The sequence below is a fragment of the Hydra vulgaris genome, chromosome 03 (assembly GCF_038396675.1).
Source record: "Hydra vulgaris chromosome 03, alternate assembly HydraT2T_AEP".
Classification (NCBI taxonomy): domain Eukaryota; kingdom Metazoa; phylum Cnidaria; class Hydrozoa; order Anthoathecata; family Hydridae; genus Hydra; species Hydra vulgaris.
The window spans coordinates 9,372,501-9,396,619 of NC_088922.1; the positions used below are offsets into that span (position 1 = coordinate 9,372,501).

General features: G+C 29.6%; 2 protein-coding genes across 2 annotated transcripts in view; both read right to left on the minus strand.

The window, feature by feature from the left end:
* LOC100213602 (homeobox protein Hox-C6) overlaps positions 1–2,182 on the minus strand; it is a 2,959-nt gene extending 777 nt beyond the window's left edge. Inside the window, exons 1-3 of the mRNA XM_065792272.1 lie at positions 1,683–2,182; positions 1,251–1,463; positions 1–69 (exon numbers count right to left, since the gene is read on the minus strand). The exon at positions 1–69 is cut by the window's left edge and continues 777 nt beyond it. Of these exons, the coding sequence (XP_065648344.1) occupies positions 1–69; positions 1,251–1,463; positions 1,683–1,926 (526 nt within the window). The 5' untranslated portion in view covers positions 1,927–2,182. The remainder of the gene's footprint in view (positions 70–1,250; positions 1,464–1,682) is intronic.
* An 11,064-nt stretch (positions 2,183–13,246) lies between these two features.
* LOC100211097 (dihydropteridine reductase) overlaps positions 13,247–24,119 on the minus strand; it is a 43,503-nt gene continuing 32,630 nt past the window's right edge. Inside the window, exons 4-7 of the mRNA XM_065792273.1 lie at positions 15,384–15,436; positions 14,572–14,677; positions 14,051–14,134; positions 13,247–13,511 (exon numbers count right to left, since the gene is read on the minus strand). Of these exons, the coding sequence (XP_065648345.1) occupies positions 13,409–13,511; positions 14,051–14,134; positions 14,572–14,677; positions 15,384–15,436 (346 nt within the window). The 3' untranslated portion in view covers positions 13,247–13,408. The remainder of the gene's footprint in view (positions 13,512–14,050; positions 14,135–14,571; positions 14,678–15,383; positions 15,437–24,119) is intronic.

Below are 24,119 nucleotides of genomic sequence, written 5' to 3' on the forward strand. Positions count from 1 at the left end.
GTTTATAGAGTTGCTGCTTTGAGTAAGCAGTGCGTTTCCTTCGCTTTCCGCAAGGACTTATTTGTTTTTCTAATAGAAAAAAAACCAAGTAGTAATTTTAAAATGTTCAGTAAAATAATGCGTAATAAAAAAACGCAAAATTAAACAAAGTGCCATACCCCGCAAGTCACTTATAGTTACGTCAAACGTTTATAAAATAATCATTTTTTGGAACAAACATTGTAAGAAATTTTAAAAGAACATAATATGGAATAGAGAGAAAACAATTCCAGGCTCAGAGTAGTCTCAAAGAAATGAAAAACGATGCAGTTTTCTGCAGTAAAGAGATCTAAGTATTAATTTGATTTTTATAAACTATATTTAAATATATAAAACATATGACACAACAATTATTTCATAATAATGATGTACTAGTTGTAGCTTTTATTTACTTATTATTATTCAGGTGCATTTAAAGTTATGCGCTATTGCATGCATAAACTTATATGAAGTTATTTGTTACAAATGCTGATTTTCAAGTAAATCTCAAATAAATTAAAAAAAAAAAAGACTAATATTTTATAGAGTTTAAGTGTTAATTTAGCAAATTTATAAATTAATTGCGCTCTTAAAGTTTATTTTATTTCTGCCTTGTTTACACATTCTTTAGTTTTACCAGTTTTTTTTACCAGTACCTATATTTCAACTTCAAATATCTTTTAGTTTTAATAACAATACATTTAAAAACAAAAACAAATAGATTGTGATAAAATGTTTTAATAGCATACTAGCAAAATGTGCGCTGAGAGAAAAAAAAAACTTTCTCACGCTTTGACATGCAATAAAATGCATATAAAACATATATTAAACACCCGAGCCAAATTTTAAAAAAAGTTACTAAAACTTTTACTGTAATGTTATTAATATTAATGCTAAATAGCCGGCGGCAACCAACTCGACTTTTAAAAAGTTTGATATTTACGTAATAATGTAAAACGGGTATACCGCTGAAATAAATTGTTACAATAGTTGTAATTTTTTCATCCTTACCTCATAATCATTATGAGGCGAGAATGAAAAAATATAAGGAATGTAAGGAGACAAGGCCGGTTTCTTTTTCCGTGACACTTTAATACGCATTCAAATAAGTTATAATAAAATTAATAATATTTAATATTAATAACATTACCGATATATGAATTATAAGAGGTCTGATCTAAATAAGCAAATTTTTTTTTTCAATAAAAGAAATACAATTTTTGAAGTCATACCTTTCTTTGCACTAGGAACGACATTATGAATGTGTCCAACCTGAACATTTTGTTGTGACACACAACGATCAGAGTTCCACCAAAACTCAGGAAGCAAAGGCGGTCGAACCCATGGAAAAGAATAGGAGGGTAAGTGAAAAAAGTATGGAGAAATTTGCGAAGGGTAATGATGCTGAAGATTTTGATAATGCGTACTAGATCCAGTAAACAAATCTAAAAAAAATTATTATGGGTATACACCATAATAAAAAGTGTGAACATGTAGATTGAGGTGAAACATTTAAATGATTTTATAATTTATTTGCCTTTTAAATTTAAACATTTTAAAAATAATACATTTGTTTAGTTATCTTCATGATATGGACGTTTAAAAGAGACTAAAATCTATAAAATAAAATAAAAATTAAAAAAAAAAATAAATAAAAATTTAACCTGAGTCACAACCGTATGGTACTAATTCTGATCCATACTGAGTTGAGGCTAAAGTTGAAAAAATGGGCGGAGTGAGTTTATTTAGATCTTGTAAATAGTTGTTACCCTCGTCTTTAGCCTTACTAATCTTCGTTGAGATAGAGTATAAACAATCTTTGTTACTGCTTAATTCACCAAAATCAGATACTTTAATTGCTAGCGGAGAATGCGTTACGATTGTCGATGATTCAGTTCGAACTTCCATACTAAAATATTTAATGAGTAAATAATGTAATTAAGAAATCGTTAAATTTAGTTTTTTATGTGAAATTATATTTTCTAAGTCGTTGTAAGTAGCAATCGTTAAAATCATTTTCAAACTGTTTAACGAAGCTTTTTAATGACATCGGAAAAAAATGCAAGCGTGACTATTTATTGTAACGAAAAAAGCGGGAATTTCTATTGTCTGATTATTGTGCGATTGATATCTTCATTTCTATAACGACAACTGTAAATAGTATAATATCGATCAACCCTTGAGAGTTTTAAAAGTTGAATGAAAAATCTCTGGGGAGTAAAATACTTGACTAATTCTTTTTTCCACGCGAACCTTTGTCTGATTGATTTGCTTTATGGAGCAAAAACACGAAAGTTAGTTATTGTAAAGAGTTTTTTTTGATAAATCGTGTTAAAAAGAAAATTAAGTTAATTTAAGCTAATTAAAGTCAACAAGAGTGTATACTACTAAAATTTATGTAGCCGCAAGGTACGGCAGGTATATATTCAGCCAAAATTTATGGGACGTATCGATCCATTCGGTTTTTTACTGTACATTTAAATCAATAAATTTTGTTATGACCAATCCAGCGACACTTTCAATTTTTTAAACTGTAAACAACATCAGATATCAAGAAATATCAAGAAGAAATATCAAAGAAAAATTTCCAGATACAACAAAAAACCAAGAAAATCAAAAAAAAAATCATACATCAAGTTTACCTAAAATTACTTTGTAAAATACTATTTTCATCAAAACGTTAGATGAGTATCCGATATAACTTTTTATTATAGGTGCCCCAAGAAGTCCTTACTTAGAAGTCTTATCACAGACCACGCACTGCAGAAGAGCATTTAATAGGAAGTTCACGCCTCCTTCCCAACCGATGTCGCAATACTTGCCCAGAGGTGGGGTTTGAACCACTGATCTTACGTTTCTGAGGCAATATACTATTATATGTTATATAACATATGTATCAGGTATTCATTTGACATAAAAGATTTAAAAATATAAAAATGTGTCTTCGATAAACAAGGCAGACAACGCTGGGGGCCAGGTGGGGGCACGTCTCTTCCGTCCCTTTTTCCTTACTTTCCTTCTAAAGGCATTTTTTTTTTAGACAATATTCTAGATAGAGAAGACTTTTTTTAGAAATAGACGATTGTGCCCCTCACTTCGATACCGTGTCGTCAGCCATGATGCATATAATGATTTCGTTTAGTTCTTAATTCCATTCAAAAGAAAAATCAAAGTTTTTCAAAACTATTTCGTTCTAAAGATAAGCTCCTCTAAATACTACTTGACTTTCCAAAAGTTGTTTCTAATTTTTTCTGATATTGCTGTTGCTAATTTTTCAAATCAATAAAAGAAATATATTTAGGTTATTTAGAAATTTTATTATTTTTATTTTCTTTATTCTTATTTTTGTTAGAAGTTTTTTATAACGTTTTGTTTTTAAATTTTGTTGTGGTTTGCTGTCGCAATTCAATTTGTAATTTAACAGCCCCGTAGGAACAAAAATTATATTAGGTGGAGGGGGGGGGGGTTGCAGTGCTGGATTAAGCAGCCCCGAAATAGTTTTAAAGAACTTAAGGACCTTTTTTTTTATCATTTTTTCAGTCAATTTTTATCAAATTTATTTATTTGAAAAATTATTAAGGAAGGGGGAGGGGGAAATGCCCCTACTGACCCCCCGGTTGCTACGGGCCTGTTTAATACCAATAAGTTTCCATCTTTTTTGTTTAAACTTCTAAATAAAATTTTGCAATCAATTTTGTAACACAAAAAGATTATGTATATATGGTAACCCAAACTTTTGTACCACGTAACGATTTTTTGACGCTCGACATTTAAAAATATAGGAAAAAGTCAATAAATCAGCAACAAAATATAGAATTGATAATACGCTTTATTCGTGCAGAAAACTATTGGAAGCTACAAAATTATTAACCAAAAGCGCAAAACAAAACCAGGCTTAATTTTTTTAATTATATATGATTCTATGAATTGTCTAATCAGTAATATTCCTTTATGAGCAGCACCAGGGTTATGACATTTCAATGACCAACAATAGTAGGCCATCATACTCACATTCCATTGACCTTGGTACCGATTGCCAATTGCACAAATGTCTTGATGGAACCTTTCATCATGCTCACTGTATTACATTGTATTACTATATATATATCACTGTATGCATAAAGATTTACAGAAGATTATTCAACGTGGGAGTTCAAAAAGAGCAACTTGACACTCATGTGGCAATCCAAAACCTTTAATTTGGCTACCATATTCTTAACAAGACTTTTGTAACTGTTTAACTTGAAGTTACCTATGAAATTATTAATAACTTGTGGCTTTTTAAAAGCGTTCCAGGCTTTCAGTTTAACTGTGGGCAATATAGATGTAAACTTCTCAACTTTCAGTTATATGTTGAAATTTGTCTGACAATTATAAAAATCCTCAGCCAGTATGGTCATACGCTTGTCAAAATTTTTCATCAACCTCAACTTTAGATGGAGTGATGGAAGGAGAACTCGATGTGCTTCTACCAAAGGCTGTAACCTGACTCTGTAACTTCCTGGGGTAAATTTTTCCCTTAGTGGCCATACTTTTTTGGCAAAATGCTCAGAGTCTGCTCTACTATCCCAGAGACATAAAAAATATGGAAATTTGTGCTGGTCATAATTCAAAGAACTTGAAAATAGTTTTATGTTTTCACACGTCTCTTTTAGTGTTATTGATTGTGGCACTGGAAGTGATGATACTGTATTTTCATTAAATAGAAGAACTGTTTTCATACTGTGTTTTGATCAATAAATACTGCTTATTATTGGGCTCGTAAGCAATTCCCATAAATGTGACAGGACATTCAATATTATATATAACAAGTCTTGCTACTTAAAAAGAACTGTACAAATTCTGTTTCCCAGTATCTCTGCACGCTTACACTAGTTTCAGGAGTGAGAAGGTTCCGTTTTTTTAAAGCAGTATGCAAGCAGTTCAGCTGATGACTTTGGAAGGTTAAGATTTCCTGAATAAGAAGTTTTGTTGTTAGGATATTAAATCTTGTGCTAGCGCCTATTATTGAATCCAACAACATTTGTTATGCAAAAATAGCAGCCTGTCACATGATTTGAAGGCTCAAGCTATGTCGGCACACCAAACGGCATATTTTTCACGTTACCGTTACTTCCCAAGAGTTACTTCACAAAGTTTACAAATAACATGAGGCGCCCATGTTTTGTCTTGAGCGCCCAGTTTAAATTAAAAGTAAGCACGTTAATATTTTTTTGTCAAGTATGATATTTTCTTCTTCTCAGCTACAATGTAAAATCGTTGGCAAATACAGAAGTAACTGTCTGTTGAATACGTACTATGTCTTGGCATGGCAGTTCCAATTTTGGAACTAAAATCAACTAATTTTCTAAATTAAATCTGAAACACACAAACAACAGCATTAAAATATTCATTCAAACTTGTATTCATTTAAATATCCAACCACATAATTAATTGATCAATTACAACATATTGGTATGATCACTATCATGGTCTGTGTTTATGTTGTACATTCGTTATTTGTACAATTTTGTACTACATTTGTACAAAATTGGTTATAACATTGGTTATTTGTACAAAATTGATACTAAACTTGTATTAAATTGGTTGTTTGTACTAAAAATTGGTTATTACATTGATTACTACAACCCATGTCCAGTGCTCTGACAAAATAGTTAAAAAATACTTTTATGACAGAGACAGAAGAAGGACAAACGTAAACTTATGATAGAAGCGTAAACATTGCAAGCACACTTTTGATGTTTTATCAAAAATCTGCCGTTACACAAAAAAAAACACGTTAAAGTTTTTTAAAATAAGCATACTTAAATATTTCTTATAAGAAATATTTAAGTATGCTTATTTTAAAAAACTTTAACGTGTTTTTTTTTAACTTTACTGCTTACATCGATTGCTGTTAGCAGTAAAGTTAAAGTTCCTTTGTATTTTTTGAATCAACTTTATGTGGTGATAACCGGAATTGGTACAATTAGAGTCAGTATAATTAGTGTGAATTGATGCAGTAATTAGCGGCTATCATCTAATTAAAACGCTATTAAATTTTTTGCGTTGTTAAAATAATATCATCACGCATGAATAAGTCTGTGGCACGAAATTTTGGTGCTAAAATATTTTCTAGCTAAATATGTTAGATAGAAATCCGTTTCATTTTTGTTTGAAAAACACTGAATAGAAACATTTAGTTTTTGTTTTATTTAAAGATGCATTTTTGTGTAATATGAGCATGCTTAAATTACCCAGTGTTTTTCATTGATATTACCTAGTTTAAAGTCCTAAAATCGCAGTGGTTTTAATCGGTTTTTGAATAAAAACAAAATATAAAAAATTATAATATTTTAACAATACTAAACATTTTTTCGTAATTTAAATTCAAAAATTTTGAATTTTTATCGTTCAAAGCATGGCTTTCTATATAACAGGCCTTGCCAACGCGCGGCTTGCGTAAAAAACTGGAGGCAAGATTAAAAATATTACTTTTCAGTAGTTTACATTTTCAGTTAGGTGATTTTCACATGAATATAATATTTGTATGATATATCTACTAAAGTAACTTATAAAAAGTGAAAAGATGAATTTATTATTCTTTTTGTTTTTTAATTTTGTTTATAACTAACGAATAATATTTATAAAAATTTTAAATTAACTTAAATGTATCTAAAACTAATTATGTTTAAAACAATTTAGTATATATAGATTTATATTTTGTTATAATTTCATATTAGCATTTACCACAAAATTTATTAATGGGTTTTTTAAGTATTAAAAATAAATTTTTGAGAAAAAAGAGATAAAATCTTTAGAGAATAAAAAGTAAATACAAGCTTTTTAGATATTTTACAGTTTTTGTTAAAAACATTGCAAAAATTTTACTTTGCACTGAGTTTTATCAACTTCTGCTTTGGCTCCTTGTGGGAACGAGGTGAATAGAGTCGACAATAATTATTAAATAAAATATTTGTCATTGTTAATCCATGATGTCTTTGCATACCTAATGAATGAAATTCTGATAGCATCATAAGGAGGTTACACAGTGATGACCGACAAGTGTCATTATATACTTCATAAAAAAGAATGTAACAGTAAGTTGCCCATTGACAGACTTTGTCACAAGGAATTGTTAAACCTCCTCAATTTATGTCCTTTACAAAATTTCCATACGCTTCATAGAAATAAAAGGTGTCATCTGGATTTTCATCTTCACGAATAATGTACCCAGCAATATAAACTCATGACATTTTAATATCAACAGTCAATGAATCACACAGAGCAGGTAAATTGTCAATAACGTTGCAAATACCCTCGCTTGGTAAAAATTTACATTTTGGACAAGAGTGATCTGAACCTAGATTGGCTAACACATCTGAACTTTTCTCAAACTTTAATAGCAATACTAATGAGTTGTATCTAAAAGATATTTTGACAACTGAACCAAACCATAACAGGTCTGAGCTAAACAATTAGCAGTGACTCTTGTTAGTAATTTGACTCTTTTTCCTTTTTCTATTTTTTTCATTTGTATTGCAAAATCACCCATTGCAGAAAGTTTGCTTAAATTGTCATCATTAGCAGAAGCAATAGCAGCTTGAGTAGAATCTTTCAAACAAATGTCTACATTACAAATTTTCCAAAATTCAACGACTTTAGAGACAAAAATAATCGTCCCTTCATTTTCATGCAGGTCTGGATGACTTTTTGATGCTGACGATGTTTCATCGCGAAACACTTGCAGACAAGTGATAACTTTTTGTCTTTCAATTGAATTTGGATAAACAGAAACTTCTGTTAATTTAGATATTTTGACAATGTTATTCGTTTCAAGCTTGTACAAATTAATAGTATCAACCCACCGTGCTATTTTTTTTTCTCCATCAATATAAAATTCAAGTTCTTGGATTTTTCTGTGATCCAGTTATTACGTATACTTTTTAATAAATCAACATAATCAAATAAAAGAAAAGTATTGTCTTTAGTACACCGTGCTTCTTTTTTTTTAAAAAAGTTATAAAACTTCTGATTGACTCTGTTACCATCACAGATAATAGCAACAACATTGCCCCCATTATTTTTAATTGCATTAAGAATCAGGGTTGTCTGTTCAAAAAGAAACTCAGCATCAAGTTCTCTGAATGGTGACATTTTGTAAAGAAATTTTGGTCCATTAAACAATGTTACAACCGAAAAGCTCAGTACTGCTAACAGATGAGGTTTGTTAACTGATTTACCAAATACTATGCCACCATGATACTGCAACATTGGTTTAACATAAACCTCATCAAGAAATAAAATGCATGTTTTTTGCCTATCATCTCTAAGATTAGAGAAAATATGTCTGATATAAGTGGTATCATCTAAAGATTTACATTTAGATGTAATTCTTCCTAAAGTACGTAAACTTGGAAGTTCAAAATCTTCTCTGATGCGATTGTAGGCTGATCGTGAAAGAGAAAAACATTCAAATGCTCGCACAATTGTTTCAACTGGATACTTTTTTTCCCCAATACATGTTTTATTAATTGAAAAAATTTGTTGATATACAACTTCTTTTTTGGGTGTTATTTCACAAAAATCTTAATGCTTCTTCATGCTAACTTTTCATATAAAACATTAATACTTTCTATTTTTTCTTGTGAATTAAATATTGCTAACTCGTCTTCTTCTTGCTAGCGAATACTATTAAGACTTTTTGATGTTTTTCTAAGTGGCATGGGTACAGTAGGAACTAAGCTTGGCTTTATACAATCAAATACTGACGGAGCATCACGAGGTCTCAGATTTTCATAATCAGTAACAGTTGAATAATTTTTTGGCCAATGTCTTTCACATACTACGGTGTTATTAGTATCAGGAACATTATCTCTTGGTATTATAACAATCCAACGTTTTCGTTCTTCAATGTTTCTTGGAAGTCTAAATGTTTTAACTCTATTCTGAGGATTATAATTGCCATTGCAATTTGTTACGCAACATCGACGAAACATTTTTTAAATACTAAATTAAATCCTTCACCTCTCAACTAACTTTTTTTTTTAATTTGAAAGTTAGTTAAAATGATTACGGGTGTTTGGTTATTGTAAATTTTATGCAAATATTAAACTTATGCATATATATATATATATATATATATATATATATATATATATATATATATATATATATATATATATATATATATTCAACTTAATAATTTTTTGTAAAAAAATTTTTAAATGAAAATTACTTTGTTAATTTTATAATAATTATTTATTAATGTTTTATAATTATTATTGTTACAAAAAAAACCCACCCCTGTATTTATTTTGTAAAACTGCTTGTTAGTTTTTCAAATATAAAACTATCTTGCCTCCAGTTTTTTACGCAAGTCGCGCGTTGGCAAGGCCTGTTATATCGTAAGCCACGGTTCAAAGGTTTAATAAAATTGAAGAAATAACGAACCAATTTTTTTTTTTTTTTGTGGAAAACAAAGTAGTAGTATTTCAATGAAAAATGGCTTAAAATTTGATCTTTTCATGATAAGTTTTGTTAATAACGAATCATTATGCTCCAAAAAATAGTTATAATTGTCAAGTTAGTATTTTTTTAATTTATGTTATTTTTTTGAGTTAATTTAAAGTTCTCTTATTACCAAGTAGTCTTAGTAATATGAGCACTTTTGCTACTTTTTTAAAACCACTGTGATTTTAAGAAAAAATTTCAAGTGCCTAAATAACTAGGTGAATCATGAGTAGTGATCCCTAAAAATTGTTAATTTTCAAAAATTTTGGATCCAGCATAGTTATTTTTGAAAATATTCCAATTTTTGCCTAAGGTGTTCATATTACCCTAATCTACCCTATCTACCCTAATCTACCGTTTAAAATAATTTTTTTTAAAATATAATTTCTTACTTTATATAGATTTTCTAATATTTTTTGCAGCTTTTTTCATAAAAGATTTTTATCAATGTTAAAGAACTTAATAATAGAATCTTCTCTAATTTCGACATTGAGCTTTTTTTAAATGCGCAGTATTAATTTTAATTTGTCTGAAGCAAATTATGTATACTCAAACGATTATTCTCTTTCCTTTCCCGTTAAAAAAAAAATTAAAATTAAACCGACCTTAATAGTTATAGCTATAGTTAGTTAAATTACACGGCACAAACGTGTACTGTAAACCCATCAACAGTTAGCCGTGCTAGCTCGTGCGAAATCGCACAGAAGATGATACGCTGTAGTAATTATGGTAACTGATCGAGTTTTGCTTTGAAGCCGTCGACACTGATAGCACTGACTACTTCGTTTGGCAGTGCATTTTAAGGGTAAGCAACGCGGTTATTGAAAAAATATAGCCAACAAGGCAGTTACTGTCTATTTCACGATTAAAGCGCTAGCGATGACCGTAGCTTGGTAGGATGTTTGGCAGATCAATATGCCAGCTAACTGAATCAATAATATTTTCGATTTTGTATTTTTGTATGAGGTCGCCGCATAAACGCCTATTTAGTAGTGAGCTGAGGCCGAGTTTGATGCATCTTGTCTCGTAATCGAAGCGTTTTATTTTGTACGGTACTTTGGAACCCGATGGATACGTTCTATGACGTAAATATCTTTTTCAAGATGTGGGCACGAGGCAGCGACTGCAAACTCAAGATGTGGGCGCATATTGGTGGTGTAAAGTTTTTTCCATAATTTGGTGTCTCTGCTGATAAATGTGTTTTTCAATATTTCATTGGCCTTGGCAGCGGCTATTCTTATTTGACTCTCAAGCTTTAAGTTGTTAGAGATTTAAACGCCAAGGTATTTTTCGGATGTTGACGCACGAGCTCTGTTCTAGTGATGCTGCCGTTAGCTTCGTGCTCGTTCATCAAGTAAACGTGTGGGGAAGCGTCGTATTTGCTGGAATGTATGACCTTATACGTTTTGATGTTGAAATCCATCAAACAGGTTCGAGTCCAGGTGACAATGCTATCTATTTGTCTTCAGCGGTTCTGACGACGCTCCGGATTTTAGTATTGTCTGCATACATTTTACATAAGTTTTCGCTATTTACTTTCCAGTAAGTTGTTAATAAACATTATAAACAGTGTGGGATCTAGCACTGAACCTTGCGGGATGCCACTAGTAACTTTTACCCATGTAAAATGTATGTGGATAACATATTACTTAGAAGAACGCGCTATGATCAGTTTTAAAGGAAAGCATTTATCTATTCAGAATGTTACCTTTAATTCTGTAGGATTCAAGTTTTTGCAGTTATCTTCTGTGGGAGACTCTATTAAAGGCTTTGGCAAATTAATTAAAAAGTACGTCTACTGAAAGCTTGCGTGAAACGCTGTAGGTCAGAAAGTTCATGGCTTCAAGCAGACTTGTAACGCAGATTTTTTTATTGACAAAACTGTGTTGACAATTAGCAATAAGCTTATGGGCTGATTACAAGGTGCTGCATGATCTTTTCTTTAACATTTTTTACATCATTTTGCATGGTGCAGATAGGTGGTGATGGAGATAGACCTGTACTTTTCTGGGTTGAGTCTGGAGTTTTTTTTTGAACAGTGGCGTCACGTTCGCCGAAAGTAACCTTTTTGGGATTTCACATTGATCCATCGATTTCTGAAAAATGATGGCGAGTGGGGTAGCCGCTGCATCGGCACATGCTTTTAGCACAAATGACCTGATACGGTCGCCTCCAGTTGATTTATTGGCATTCAGACCAGATAGGTGTTAGTAAACGGAATTGTAGTTGAAGATGACGGAGGAGATTAAAGCGGTCGTAAGTTTGGGTAAAAGAGGTAGTGGTTGATCTGATGGTTCGATTGTGAATACCGACTGGAACTGGCTGTTAAGTATATTGGCTATGGATGCCCGGTCGCTACTTACTTCCCCAGAGCGTGAGCACATAGAATTTGGTTACTGACGGCGCGTTTATTGTTTACACAGGCGTATAGACGTTTAGGATTTCGTTTGTCGTTTGCTAAGTTGTGTTCAAATACTCTAATTGCAATTCAGGAGGCTTTTTCGACGAAGTTTCGAGTATGGTTATACTCTTTGACAAGAAGGACGATTCGCCATTTATTATTGCGGTTGAGGTACCAAATTTCTTTTATTACGTTTGATTAGTAAGATAAGTTCGCTAGTTAGCCATGGCTGCCTGCGTTTGATTGGCTTGGAGGTGGCACGCGGGATGAATTCATCACAGCATTTGACATTGAGTTGTCGCAGAAAATATGATAGCATTTGTTGGTATATTGGTCTTTAAATAGACTAACCCAATCGACATGGGAGAGTTCCTCGTTTAGATTAGCACCCCCTCCCCCTTTGTACACGATCGGGAAATCCCCCCTCCCTCCATACCTGCGTACATATTTTATGGATGGCCCCGAAGGTCTATTGGGTTTAAAGAAGGTGAAATGGACAATGTTTCGTACAGCTCGTTGGCTTTAATTAGACGACTGATGTTGGATTTGAGGCTTATGCTTCGGATATGTTTCTTGACTTTTCCCGATTAAATTAAAAAATTTTATACTCTTTATGGATAGTGCAACAAGGTACTTTTAATGGTAACTATTTATTCCTTTTGTAAAAAACTTTCTTAAAAAGTGTAAATTAAAAAAAACATTAAAAAGTGCAGAATACGCTTTATACAACGTTCGAATCGAAAGCAATTTCTATAAATTAAATTATTAACTCCAAAATTATTCAACATTAAAGCTAATGATGAATAATTTTGCAATTAATAATTTAATTAATACTTCAGTGAGATAGCTAGGTTGGGTAGAGCGTTAAATCGCTAAGATCTGGAAATGCTGTGCATTATAGTAATAATTCAATAGTATCAGCGCATAAGTAGTACATTGGTACGCAAACGTGGTTAGTCAATAACGAAGTTGTTTTGATAATTTTTAACTTGAGTTTACCATGACGTTTTAACACCAAGGCATATCACACCAGATTTATGCTGTATACTGTTTAACAACTGTCCTCTATTTTTAAAAAGTTAGTTTTATCTTTATTTACTTTATTTTAATTTAGAAAACTGGGGAGAACTGGGGAGGCATTAACTAAGACAACGTGTAACCTCCAAAATATTTTAATAATTTTTTTTTAATAATAATTATTTTTTATTATTATTTTTTATTATTATTAAAATTATAGATTAAAAAATTTTAAACACAGTTTTAAATGAATACTTTTTGTTCTTGCGATTAATATTAAAAGTACTTCGTAGCATCATATGAAAAAAACCAACCAACTGATATACAAGAGAATTTTTCCAGTAAAAAAATTAACATAAATATATATAAAAAAAGATTTTCTTACAAATATAAGGTTTGAACAAACCCTTAAGACTCATTATCTTAATACTAAATGAGTTTTACAGAATTTAAAAGACTTGTGATTATTTTAGGAGATCATTATTCAGCCAGTTCGGTTTCAGTTTTACCACCAACAGTACAAAGTTTCACAAGGCTTCCTGAAGCTGGACAATTAACCCCATTTAACCAATCGATAAACAAGCTTAAACAAGTAAAATTAAAAATTAAAAAATTTTAAAACCCAATGCTTTTATGTTATTAAAACTCAAATTTTGCAATCAATTTTTTCTGATATTACTGTTTTATTTCATTAACATTCGGCTGTATGGGTGTGTAAAAAAAACAAAAGAGTTTAGGAAAATGCGAGTCTCGAACCACAAACATTCCATTTCCGAAGTCAACGCCTGATCCAAATACGCTAAACGCGCATATAAGTATGAAAACAATAAATATACTTATAATATTTTATTCTTTTTTTCATAAAAAAAAAAATAAACTTAATTAAAATTACCTTAATTAATTGACTTATTACAAAATTAATTATTGAATATTGTATTATCATCAAGCAAGTGCATGTGGGCAAAATTTAAAGACAAGCTATCATTAAAAAGTGATTCAAAAATTGATTGCAAGATTTGATGCTCACAGACAAACAGAGACGACGAGTTAATAAAAGCATTGGAAAAAATACTAATAAGCTTCATAAAAAAATAAAAAAAGAGATTAAAAGATAGAACATACTCTGTAACAAACTCTAATGGAGTCCAAGAAGTTAGATCAGCATCAGGCATATACTTTCGATTCATAGGCGTATCTAGTGTAATTCTAAACATAAATATTAAAAATCATATGAAGATAGCTCTATAGTTACTACAATAGTTGATAAGATAGCTCTATAGTTGACAAAAATAGTTGTTATAGCAACAAATACTTATTAGCATAGAAATTCATTACCATAAAACTACAAAAAAAATAACTACCATTTAACAAATTGCAATTAATACCAAAAAAATATCAGAACAAGTATACTCTAAAAAACAACTAAAAAACATCAAAATATCAAAAAAGTTCTAAATTTAATTATGTTTATTAAGAGATTTTCTATATTAACAATCTATATTTTATTACATTTTTTAATAAATCTATATTTCTATTACATTATACTATTTTTTATAGATGATTATAAATATATATTGAAATAAAGACAATCAATATTTATAACCATCTATAACTATATTGTTCTATACTTAGTTAAAACGTACGGTAAAATTGCTATAGCTTGAGATTTATCAGGAAGACCCCCATCAGCTGCTAAACTTTTAGTAAGCTGGTGAACAGCAGCTTTTGCCATACCATATCCAATCATTCCTAACCATGATTAAACAAAAAAAAATGGAATTTACAATTTTATATGTATATATATATATATATATATATATATATATATATATATATATATATATATTGTTTGAATTGACGGGAATTAACTCTCTTTGTGTGTGTGTGTGTGTGTTTACAACCCTCGGAATTAGGGTAGGCATTCGGCAATGCCGACCTAACTGCCGTCCTGAAAGTGTTCGAGGTCGGCAAAAAATTGCCGACCTCATTTCTATGTTTTATGGTCAGACCTTTGTATCAAATAATTTTTGCTGAACTCTAAAAGATTGAGATTCCGAGGGTTGTATGTATGTATGTATGTATGTATGTATGTATGTATGTATGTATGTATGTATGTATGTATATATATATATATATATATATATATATATATCAGCCCTCAAAATTTTGGTCGGCATTCGGCAATGCTGACCTAACTGCCGACCTAGAAGTGTTTGAGGTCGGCAAATAATTGCTGACCTCATTTTTCCTTATTCCGAGGGTTGATATATATATATATATATATATATATATATATATATATATATATATATATATATATATATATATATATATATATATATATATATATATATATACATACACAAACACAAAATATAAAAAATTTTAAATATTAAGAAAAATAAATAACAGATTAACAGACTTAATATGTGAATAACATGATTCAAATTATTACCTCCAGTCCCTTTTAAAGCAGGAACTGCACCAGTCAACACTAGTAAACCGGATCTATGATTTAAACAAAAGAAAGATATACTGGAAAATTAGAAAAAGTATGGAAATATATTATTTACTTATAGTTTTAAATCTATGACATAAAACTTTATGTTAATCTTTTTTAAAACCCATTAAAGTTATAAAAATGAAATGGCTGTTGTTTTTTTTATTGAACTATTGTGTTAGTAGGTATTTTAAATATTTTTGTTTTTAGACCAAGTGAAAATATAAACTGTAATCAAGCAATTCATTAAAATACCATATTGAAATATTATGTATACAAAAAAATAATTTTCTGAAGGGTGACAGGAAAAGTGTTGAAAATTAAACTTTGAAATAGCATCAAATATATTAAAATTGTTTTGTCACCAAAAAAAGGAATGGTGTAACAAATAGTAAAAAAGAAATGTTCTCAATTTATTACTGTTTTTATCAGAAATATTAAAAATAAAAGATTGTTAAAAAATAAAAACGGAATAATGTCACAATAATATTTCTTTTTAAAGAGCAATTATATATTAAAGCTAGTACATGTAAATATAAAAATGTATATGATTTACAAAGAGATTTTTTTTTAATTGATAAATTGCCCGCTTAAAGTAAAACCCTCAGTAGATGTAGCAGCACTACTTGCATGTTCTTCCTATACAAGTCAGTTGATGTATGCACACTTATTGCATATTCTACCCATTCAGCCAGTTAATTTATGTACACTCTCACCATGATCTAGTTAAATCACCTTAAATTCATCTGTGACACTATTTGTTAAACTGATTTGCAACATTCCTTATTTTGTTTTTGACACTATTCATTAAATTCATATGCAACTTTATTCCTAAATTTTGTTTTAAATACTTTTCATTAAACTTATTTGCAACATTTCTTATTCTGTTTTTGACACTACTTATTAAATTCACTTGTGACAGTCCTTATTCTGTTTTTAGACAATTAAAAATGCGATAATTGTAACTACTATTTTGATAAGATCTACAAGTTAAGATAATAACAGAAATTGGTAAAAACACAGTAAGCAAAACAAAAAAGTGGCAAATAATAGTTATGAAGATTGGCTCAATTATCAGTAACAAAAATTGCAAAAATTTAAAAAATTCAGATGTCTCGGAAATACTCTGGAAACATTTGAAATAAAAGTATTTAATGTCATGCAGGATCCAGAAGATTAAAAAACCAAGGAATGCAACAATAATATTATATTTCATTAAATAACAACCAACCCAAGGTTAAGTTATTGTGAATTTATCAATGCATTCAACAAAAACTGTAATAAAATACAATTTTAAACATTTTACCTAGGAAAAACATTAGTTTTTACGCAGCTGTTGGAAAATCCATGTTAAAAGCAAAAAATTGCCTTATAATATTATGATAGTGAAAAACAAACAAACAATCAAGCCAAATAAACAAACACACCTATATATAGACACCAGAGAACAGCATAGCTTTGTTTGTTAATGAATATGAATGGTAGCAGTTTCAACAAGAGATGGCAATTTGGATAAGATATGGACCACTTGAAAGAACATCCTTGTTAAATCGGTGCAAAAAAGATGTCACTTGTAAGAAAAAGCAAGTATGAGATATTTTAAGGGATAATTTCAATGTTTATTTTTGTTGTGTCAATTTTAATATTGTAGTTTTTTATTTATAATATTTAAAATTATGTAGTGGTGTAGTGGTGGAGCGCTTGCTTCATAATCGAGAAGTTCCAATTTTGATCCCCACCACGTCCCTGGTAGTACCGCACTCAACTTGTTTCTCCGCGCAGCAGCCTCGTTCGTCAAGGTTCATGTTTTGGAGTTATAGAGTTAAGAGATGGTTATAACCACAATTAAGTAGCCTCCTCGTCAGTAGTGGCCTTCTCGGCCTTGGGGAGGCGAATTAACTTAAAAAAAAAAATGTTTAATAATGTGTTTATATGTTTTAGTACATCATCTAAGATGCAAGATTTATGTAACAAGAAACTTACTCACAAATAAATAAAAAATTAGTTCAATAACTTTTTTAGTTTATATTTTATAATACTTTAATTAAGCTTTAAACAACAAAATCTTACATAATAAAAATTATACCTATGGATCAGGAGGTGCCAGATATTAGCGCCCCTTGGACCATTTCCAAGACCCATAAGAGAGAGGGTACCAACCATAGTAACCATTAGGGTGTGTTGATTTTGAATTTTTTTAAGAAAAAAATTGGGGTTACTACAAGTTGCAGAATTTAATGGAAAATCCAAATATGGTTTTAAAATTTGAATTAAAAAATATTTTGCTTAGGTGATTTGACTTTTTATATTTCAATAAAATTTTGACCTGGTTTCTCAAAAAAATACCATTTTTACTTAAACATTAATAAGCTTTTTATTGACTTTACTTGATAAATATCAGTTAGGATTGTTGATTACAACTAATTTTAGATATAAATATACTTTTTTTAAGAACTTGAATTAAATTTAAAAGAAATATTTTTATTTCAAAATTAGGCTTTGAATTTAAATTTGAATTTATTATGCATATTAATTTAAAACTGAAATTAGATTGAGATTAATTTATAAATATTAAAATAATTTTTAATGTATTTTAAATACAGTTTGGCTTAACATTGCGGAATAATTTTATTGGTATTGATGTTAGAAATACAGCGAGATATTAAAAAAAAACCGAATTTTTTCAATAAATATTATAAATTTAATACAAAAACATTTGTGCCAAACTTTTAAGGTCTTTTTTACTATTATTTTTAGGCATTAACTTTCTATTCGCCTCTTGAGTTCAGACAAATCCTTCTCTCTTTTCATGATTGTACACTCTACTTGAAGCTTCAGTAACTTGCTTTACACAACATTCAACAATTATCCATGACATGACCAATTCAGCACCTGCATAGAATTCGATAAAAACACATTAATTTCAGAAGTTGTTAGAGAGTTAGTTAAGACTGGTTCATAAACTGGTGACTACCATGATATCGGTCTATCAATTTTTCAGCATTAAAGTTCAGAACAGGAGTTTTTCTTGGTCTAGGAAAAGAATCACTTTTTTGTAGATCATTATTTCCAGTACCTTTAATATCTTTTATCTTATTAATAGCTACACTTCTATCCTCTTCAGTATTAGAACACAACAATGTTTGTAGTATACACTCACTGAAACAAAAACAAGCCAATCTTTGAATAGAGGATGATACTATTTTAATGACATCTTTTTGAAATTTGAGCTGCTGCAGCTGGTAAAGTATATGTTTTGGACCTTCCAAGAATGTTCAAATCTTTTTTTCTTGATTTTTGATCTTAAACCAACAAGGAAAATAAACACCCACAATACACCTATCATTAGGTGTATTGTGGGACCTTAAATTTTTTAAATCTTTACCTCGAATTCCATGTTTAGAGATCCATATTCAACATATTCTGTTAGCAGTAGTTAACCATCTTAAATGTAAAACAGGTCCAATTTATAATAAATGAAATTTTGGTGGTAAAATACCACTTCTAATGACACAAACAACTTTATAACCATAAAATTGATCTGCAGACAAGTCATTTATTATTTTATCACCGAGAGAAATAAGTGGATTACCAATTTTAATAGTTTCAAATACTGATTTATATCTAGATCTGTAGCCAGATCAAGCATGGACCCAATAACACCAGACCATTTATTGTTAGATTTTGTTTGACCATCTAGATTGGTTATAAGATGCCTCAGTGGCAACTCATTTGTATGGAGTTGACATATAAGCCAAACAAGTTTTTTTTTCTAATTTTATTTCTATGTTTGATGACTCCACCCTCCCAACCAGTGTTTACATTTGTAGAGTCTCCACCAACAGCCAGTAAAGACTTGGTAATATCTCTCTCAGTCAACCATTCAACAATTCTATTTGCTATAATCTCTGCACGTTTAATACTATTTGTTGCTTTCTCAGGAGTAAAGTGAAATAAAAAGTTTCCTCCAGGTTTCATACAAACAGAGTAATGTTCTTCTTTCACAGTCACTGGAAATTTTGCATTTGAGTCATCAAGTTCAATCATTTGCTTGGTTTGATCGATTCTCCCAATATAATTTCACTTCTCCACTTTTTGCTATTTTGTCAAAATCCTTACTAAGATCAGAGATAACTTTTTCTTGTGCTCTCCAAACTTTACTATGGTCAACAACTAACTTTTTATTATCAGATGTTATTATTCCTGCACCAATAAATCAATAAGTGCTGCTGTAGCGATTGCAGACACCCCATATCTATGTGAGGAGAATTTACATAGAAATAGAATTTACATATAAAATTTCTATTTAAAATAATTTTAAATAGAAAATCATTTTTGACTAAGTTAATATATATATCGGAGTTATAGAGTTGAGAGAGGGTTATAACCACAAGTAGCCTCCTCATCAGTAGTGGCCTTATCGGCCTTGGGGAGGTGAATTACAAAAAAAAATATAAATATATATATATATATATATATATATATATATATATATATATATATATATATATATATATATATATATATATATATATACATACATACTTATAAGTATAAATACATAATTAATAAACAAACTTATCTTAAAAAACTTATACCTTACGCTATTCATAGCTATGTGTGAAATATCTAAGGTATTGTAGGACTATTTTTTTCCTGATGGTTACTCTAGCACTAAAAGTAATTCAGCATGGAAAATAACGGGTGGTCAACAGTCACTGACCGCCCGAAATGACTGAAATTGCTATTTTGACCTCTCAAAATGGATTCTTCCCGACAAAGATGACCAGTGAAAAAAAAAGAGTTATATAATGTTTGACAAATTATCAGGATGTCTTTGAAAATGCATATACCAATATTACATTAAATGTAAATCTTTGAAAAAAGCTTCAAAAATAATTTTATCGTTTGTACGCTACTTTAAATCGCTTTGTTAGTGAGTATTATAAATGATGCAAACTATTAACTTTTTTTGCTTCATTTATCAAGACTTTCATTTTACTGATGGTGAAATTCATAACTGCTTTTTTCATAAATGATTGAAGTTCTTAATTTATTATTGTTTTAATAATAATATAATATTAAATAAGAACATTTTTTTATTCCTACATTTTATTTATATTTTCTTTACATCATTTTATTTATTTTTCTAATAACCTTTTGCTGCCAATTGCAATGAAAAAATGCCTTTATTTTTTATTTTTAGTTTAATTTATCCGTAGTCAACAAAACTTAAAAATTATCTACTAAGAGCCGCACACCAAGATCCTCTGTTATGAAAATAAATTTTTTAGATTTCAATTAGTTAAGACTCCGAAAAAAGAAAGTTTGTATTTGAAATTGTCGAGGTTTTTTGTGTTCACCGCATTTTGGGTCAAAGCATTCCATGGGTTGACAACACGGTTGGTGAGGAAATTGTTTCTTTCTGAGCAGTTTAGAACAAGCTATCATTTGAATTGCTTTGTGTGTCCACGCGGTCGAAGACTCTATTTTAAAGACTCTTTGTTCGGTTGATGCTGAGTAACTAAGAAGTTAACTTTAATATTTAGATAAATTTAAAATTACTAAATGCGCGTTTGCTTTTTTTTTCTACTATTGAAATATTTAAAATAACATATTGTAGTATAAAGTTTCGTTTTAAGTAACATAAATAATTTTGATAGTATTTCATAAAACGATTGTCATGATTTTATTAAATATTAGTTCAGCATCAACTAAAGGCATTAACATTATTAACTAATTAACATTAGCAGTTTATAAAATGATTTTAAATGAAAATGAATGAAAGATATAAAATGATACAAATGAGATAAAATGTGCAACCATTTTTCTTTTTCAATGTCGGTAACAATTGAAGTTCTTATTTAACTATTATTTAAAATTAATGTAACTAAGAACATTTTCTCCTTTTTTTCATTTATTTTTCTCGTGACCTTTTCCTGCAATTTCCAAAGTCATAGCAATGAATGAGTTATTAAATAAATTTCAAATTAACAGTTGCAAATTTGCACATTTTTATATTATTAAATTGTAAGAGAATCGTCAAACATCAATACTTTAAAATGGAGGCGACTAAAAAGAGACAAACAACACTTTCATTTTTAACACAAGCAGGATCGGAATTAAAATCACCTGTTGAAAAGAAGAAAAAACTCAATATTAGAAAATTACAGCTAACAACAGCTCAAAAATGGGTAAACACTATTCTTGCAAAATATAATGCAAATGAATGGCTAGAGATATTAAATAATGGAAATTATGTTACAGCATTAAAATGTACTGTATGCTGTCAGAATACTAAACAAATTGATATTTATAAAGGATATACGCCAGAATGGTGAAGCGATGAAGGTAGCTGCAGGATACAACACAATGCCGCAGTTGATCATGCAAATGATTTGCCACATCAAAGAGCCTACAAATTAGCAATGAAAGGTAAAGGAATGGATGTAAGCAAACAAAATGATAAATTAAGCAACCTGCAGAAAGAAATGTGGCAAACTGATATTCAGTTTTGATCTTACTCCAATAGGAAAGACCGGGATATGCGTTGAGTGTTCTTTTCTTTCTATTTCTGATCTTGAATATTGAACATCTTAAAGAGTTTGCAATACAATCAGTCAATCCCTTGAATCAGAAGGTATAGAAAATTTTAAAACTAAATTAGTTGGTTTTGGTGCTGATGGCGCAGCTGTAAATGAGGAAGTAGGACAAATGTAAATGTATTACTTCAGAAAGAAATTCCACAGATAACTTTTGGTTGGTGTGTTGCACATCGCCTAGAGTTAGCGTTAAACGATAAATTTGCAGAAATAAAAGCCTTTAATGATGTCAATAACATCATTTTCAAAATGTATAACATTTATAAAAAATCCCCCAAAAAGTTACGACTGTTAGGAAAGCTTGTTGCTATCCTTAAAAAGGGTAATTCATTTGACATTGCAGGTATTCGACCCAAAAAAGCATCAGGTATTTTGGATTTTTTTTTTCAATTTTATCTATAAAAAAATATTTTATAAAATAATATACTTTATTACATGCTCATTTTTTTATACAACAAAAGTTCTTTATAAAACAGTGTTTTGAGCAATAAAAACTTTTTATAAAATAAAATACTTGTGCAATAATAAATAGGAACACCATGGATTGCACATAAAATTCAAGCACATGAGATGATCTTAGACAAATATGGAGTATATAAGAAACATCTCGAAAATATGACTGCAGATTTCAGTTTTACTCAAGCAGAAAGAGCAAAGTTTAAAGGGTATCATCAGAAGTGGAATCATGGACGAGTACCTTTTTATTTAGCATTATTCATAGAGGTTTTATTGCCAGCAAAGTTGTTATCTTTATCTTTTCAAAGCAACGAAATTGATTCCGTAGCATCATCTGGATTTATTGAACTAACTAAAAAACAGTTCAGTTGCTTGAAGAAAAGAGAATTTAATGATTTACCAACAGTCAAACGTTTCCTTGAAAAAGTAACAAACAATACTGGAAAGTATTCATTCCAGGATGTTGAGCTTCATGACTTTACTAATGCACTAACTTTAGTTAAGAATTCGAAATCAATGATTGAAGCGTTAATTGCCGAATCCATAGAAGAGCATTTGGAAGCACAAAATACAGTTCCTGATATGTATGGAATGTTAATCCTAAACACTGGTGGCTGGTTTCAAAATAACACCAATAATTCATTTGCTGATGATAACATCGAAAAATTGTATGACTTTTATAATATGCCCTTACGTTATGCTGGCTTCACTGGGAGTGTAAATAATATATTAGATGCTTGGCATAACTTAGTTGATTACACTGTCAAATATTTCGCACTAGATAAAACTAAGTACCATAATGTATGGTATCAAATTTTTTCAAGTTCTATAAAAAAAGATTGGAGTCCAGTTCTACTTCTTGTTGAATTGTTGTTCGTATTGCCTGTTTCGAATGGAAAGGTTAAGCGTCTTTTTTCTCTTATGAATAGAATTAAAACTGACACAAGAAATCGCTTAACTGAAAAACGGCTAAATAATTTAATTCGGGTGTGCACTGATGAAACAAATAGTGAAGAATTTGATGTGAATCCTACCATTGAATTATGGGCTGAAGTTATATTGTGAAGGCCTACACAAAAAGTTTAAAAATTTATTCGAAAAAAGGCAAAAAAAACAAACTATAAAAACATTAATTGATTTAGAATTGTCATCAGACAAGTCTTAAGATTTAAAATCGTCTTTCGATAAAACTTTGGATAAAGAAACTTTAGATAAGATAAAACGTATCTTTAAAAAAACATTTTTAAGTTAGATAAAAATTTGTTTTTTGTAACTTAGGCAATTATTATAGTAGTATTACATAAAACGATACTTGATTAAGTATTCAGTTTAAATTATTTTGATATAATATAAAAATGTTTATTATTTATTTTTCTTCAAAAATAGAATACAAATAAAAAAGGAATATTAGTTCATTAATTTTAAAGTATCAAGTTATTTTTTTATTTACTAAGTTTTGTCATGCAGAATAATTACTACAATGAAAATTTAAACAAAAAAAAGAATTAAAATTATGACCGCCCAAAAAAAAACAATTAACCGTCAATTTTATGTATTAGCCGGTCAGTTTGACCGTTCACCTTAGATTTCTTATTTTCCACGCTGTAATTCTATATAAGTAATATCACCATTG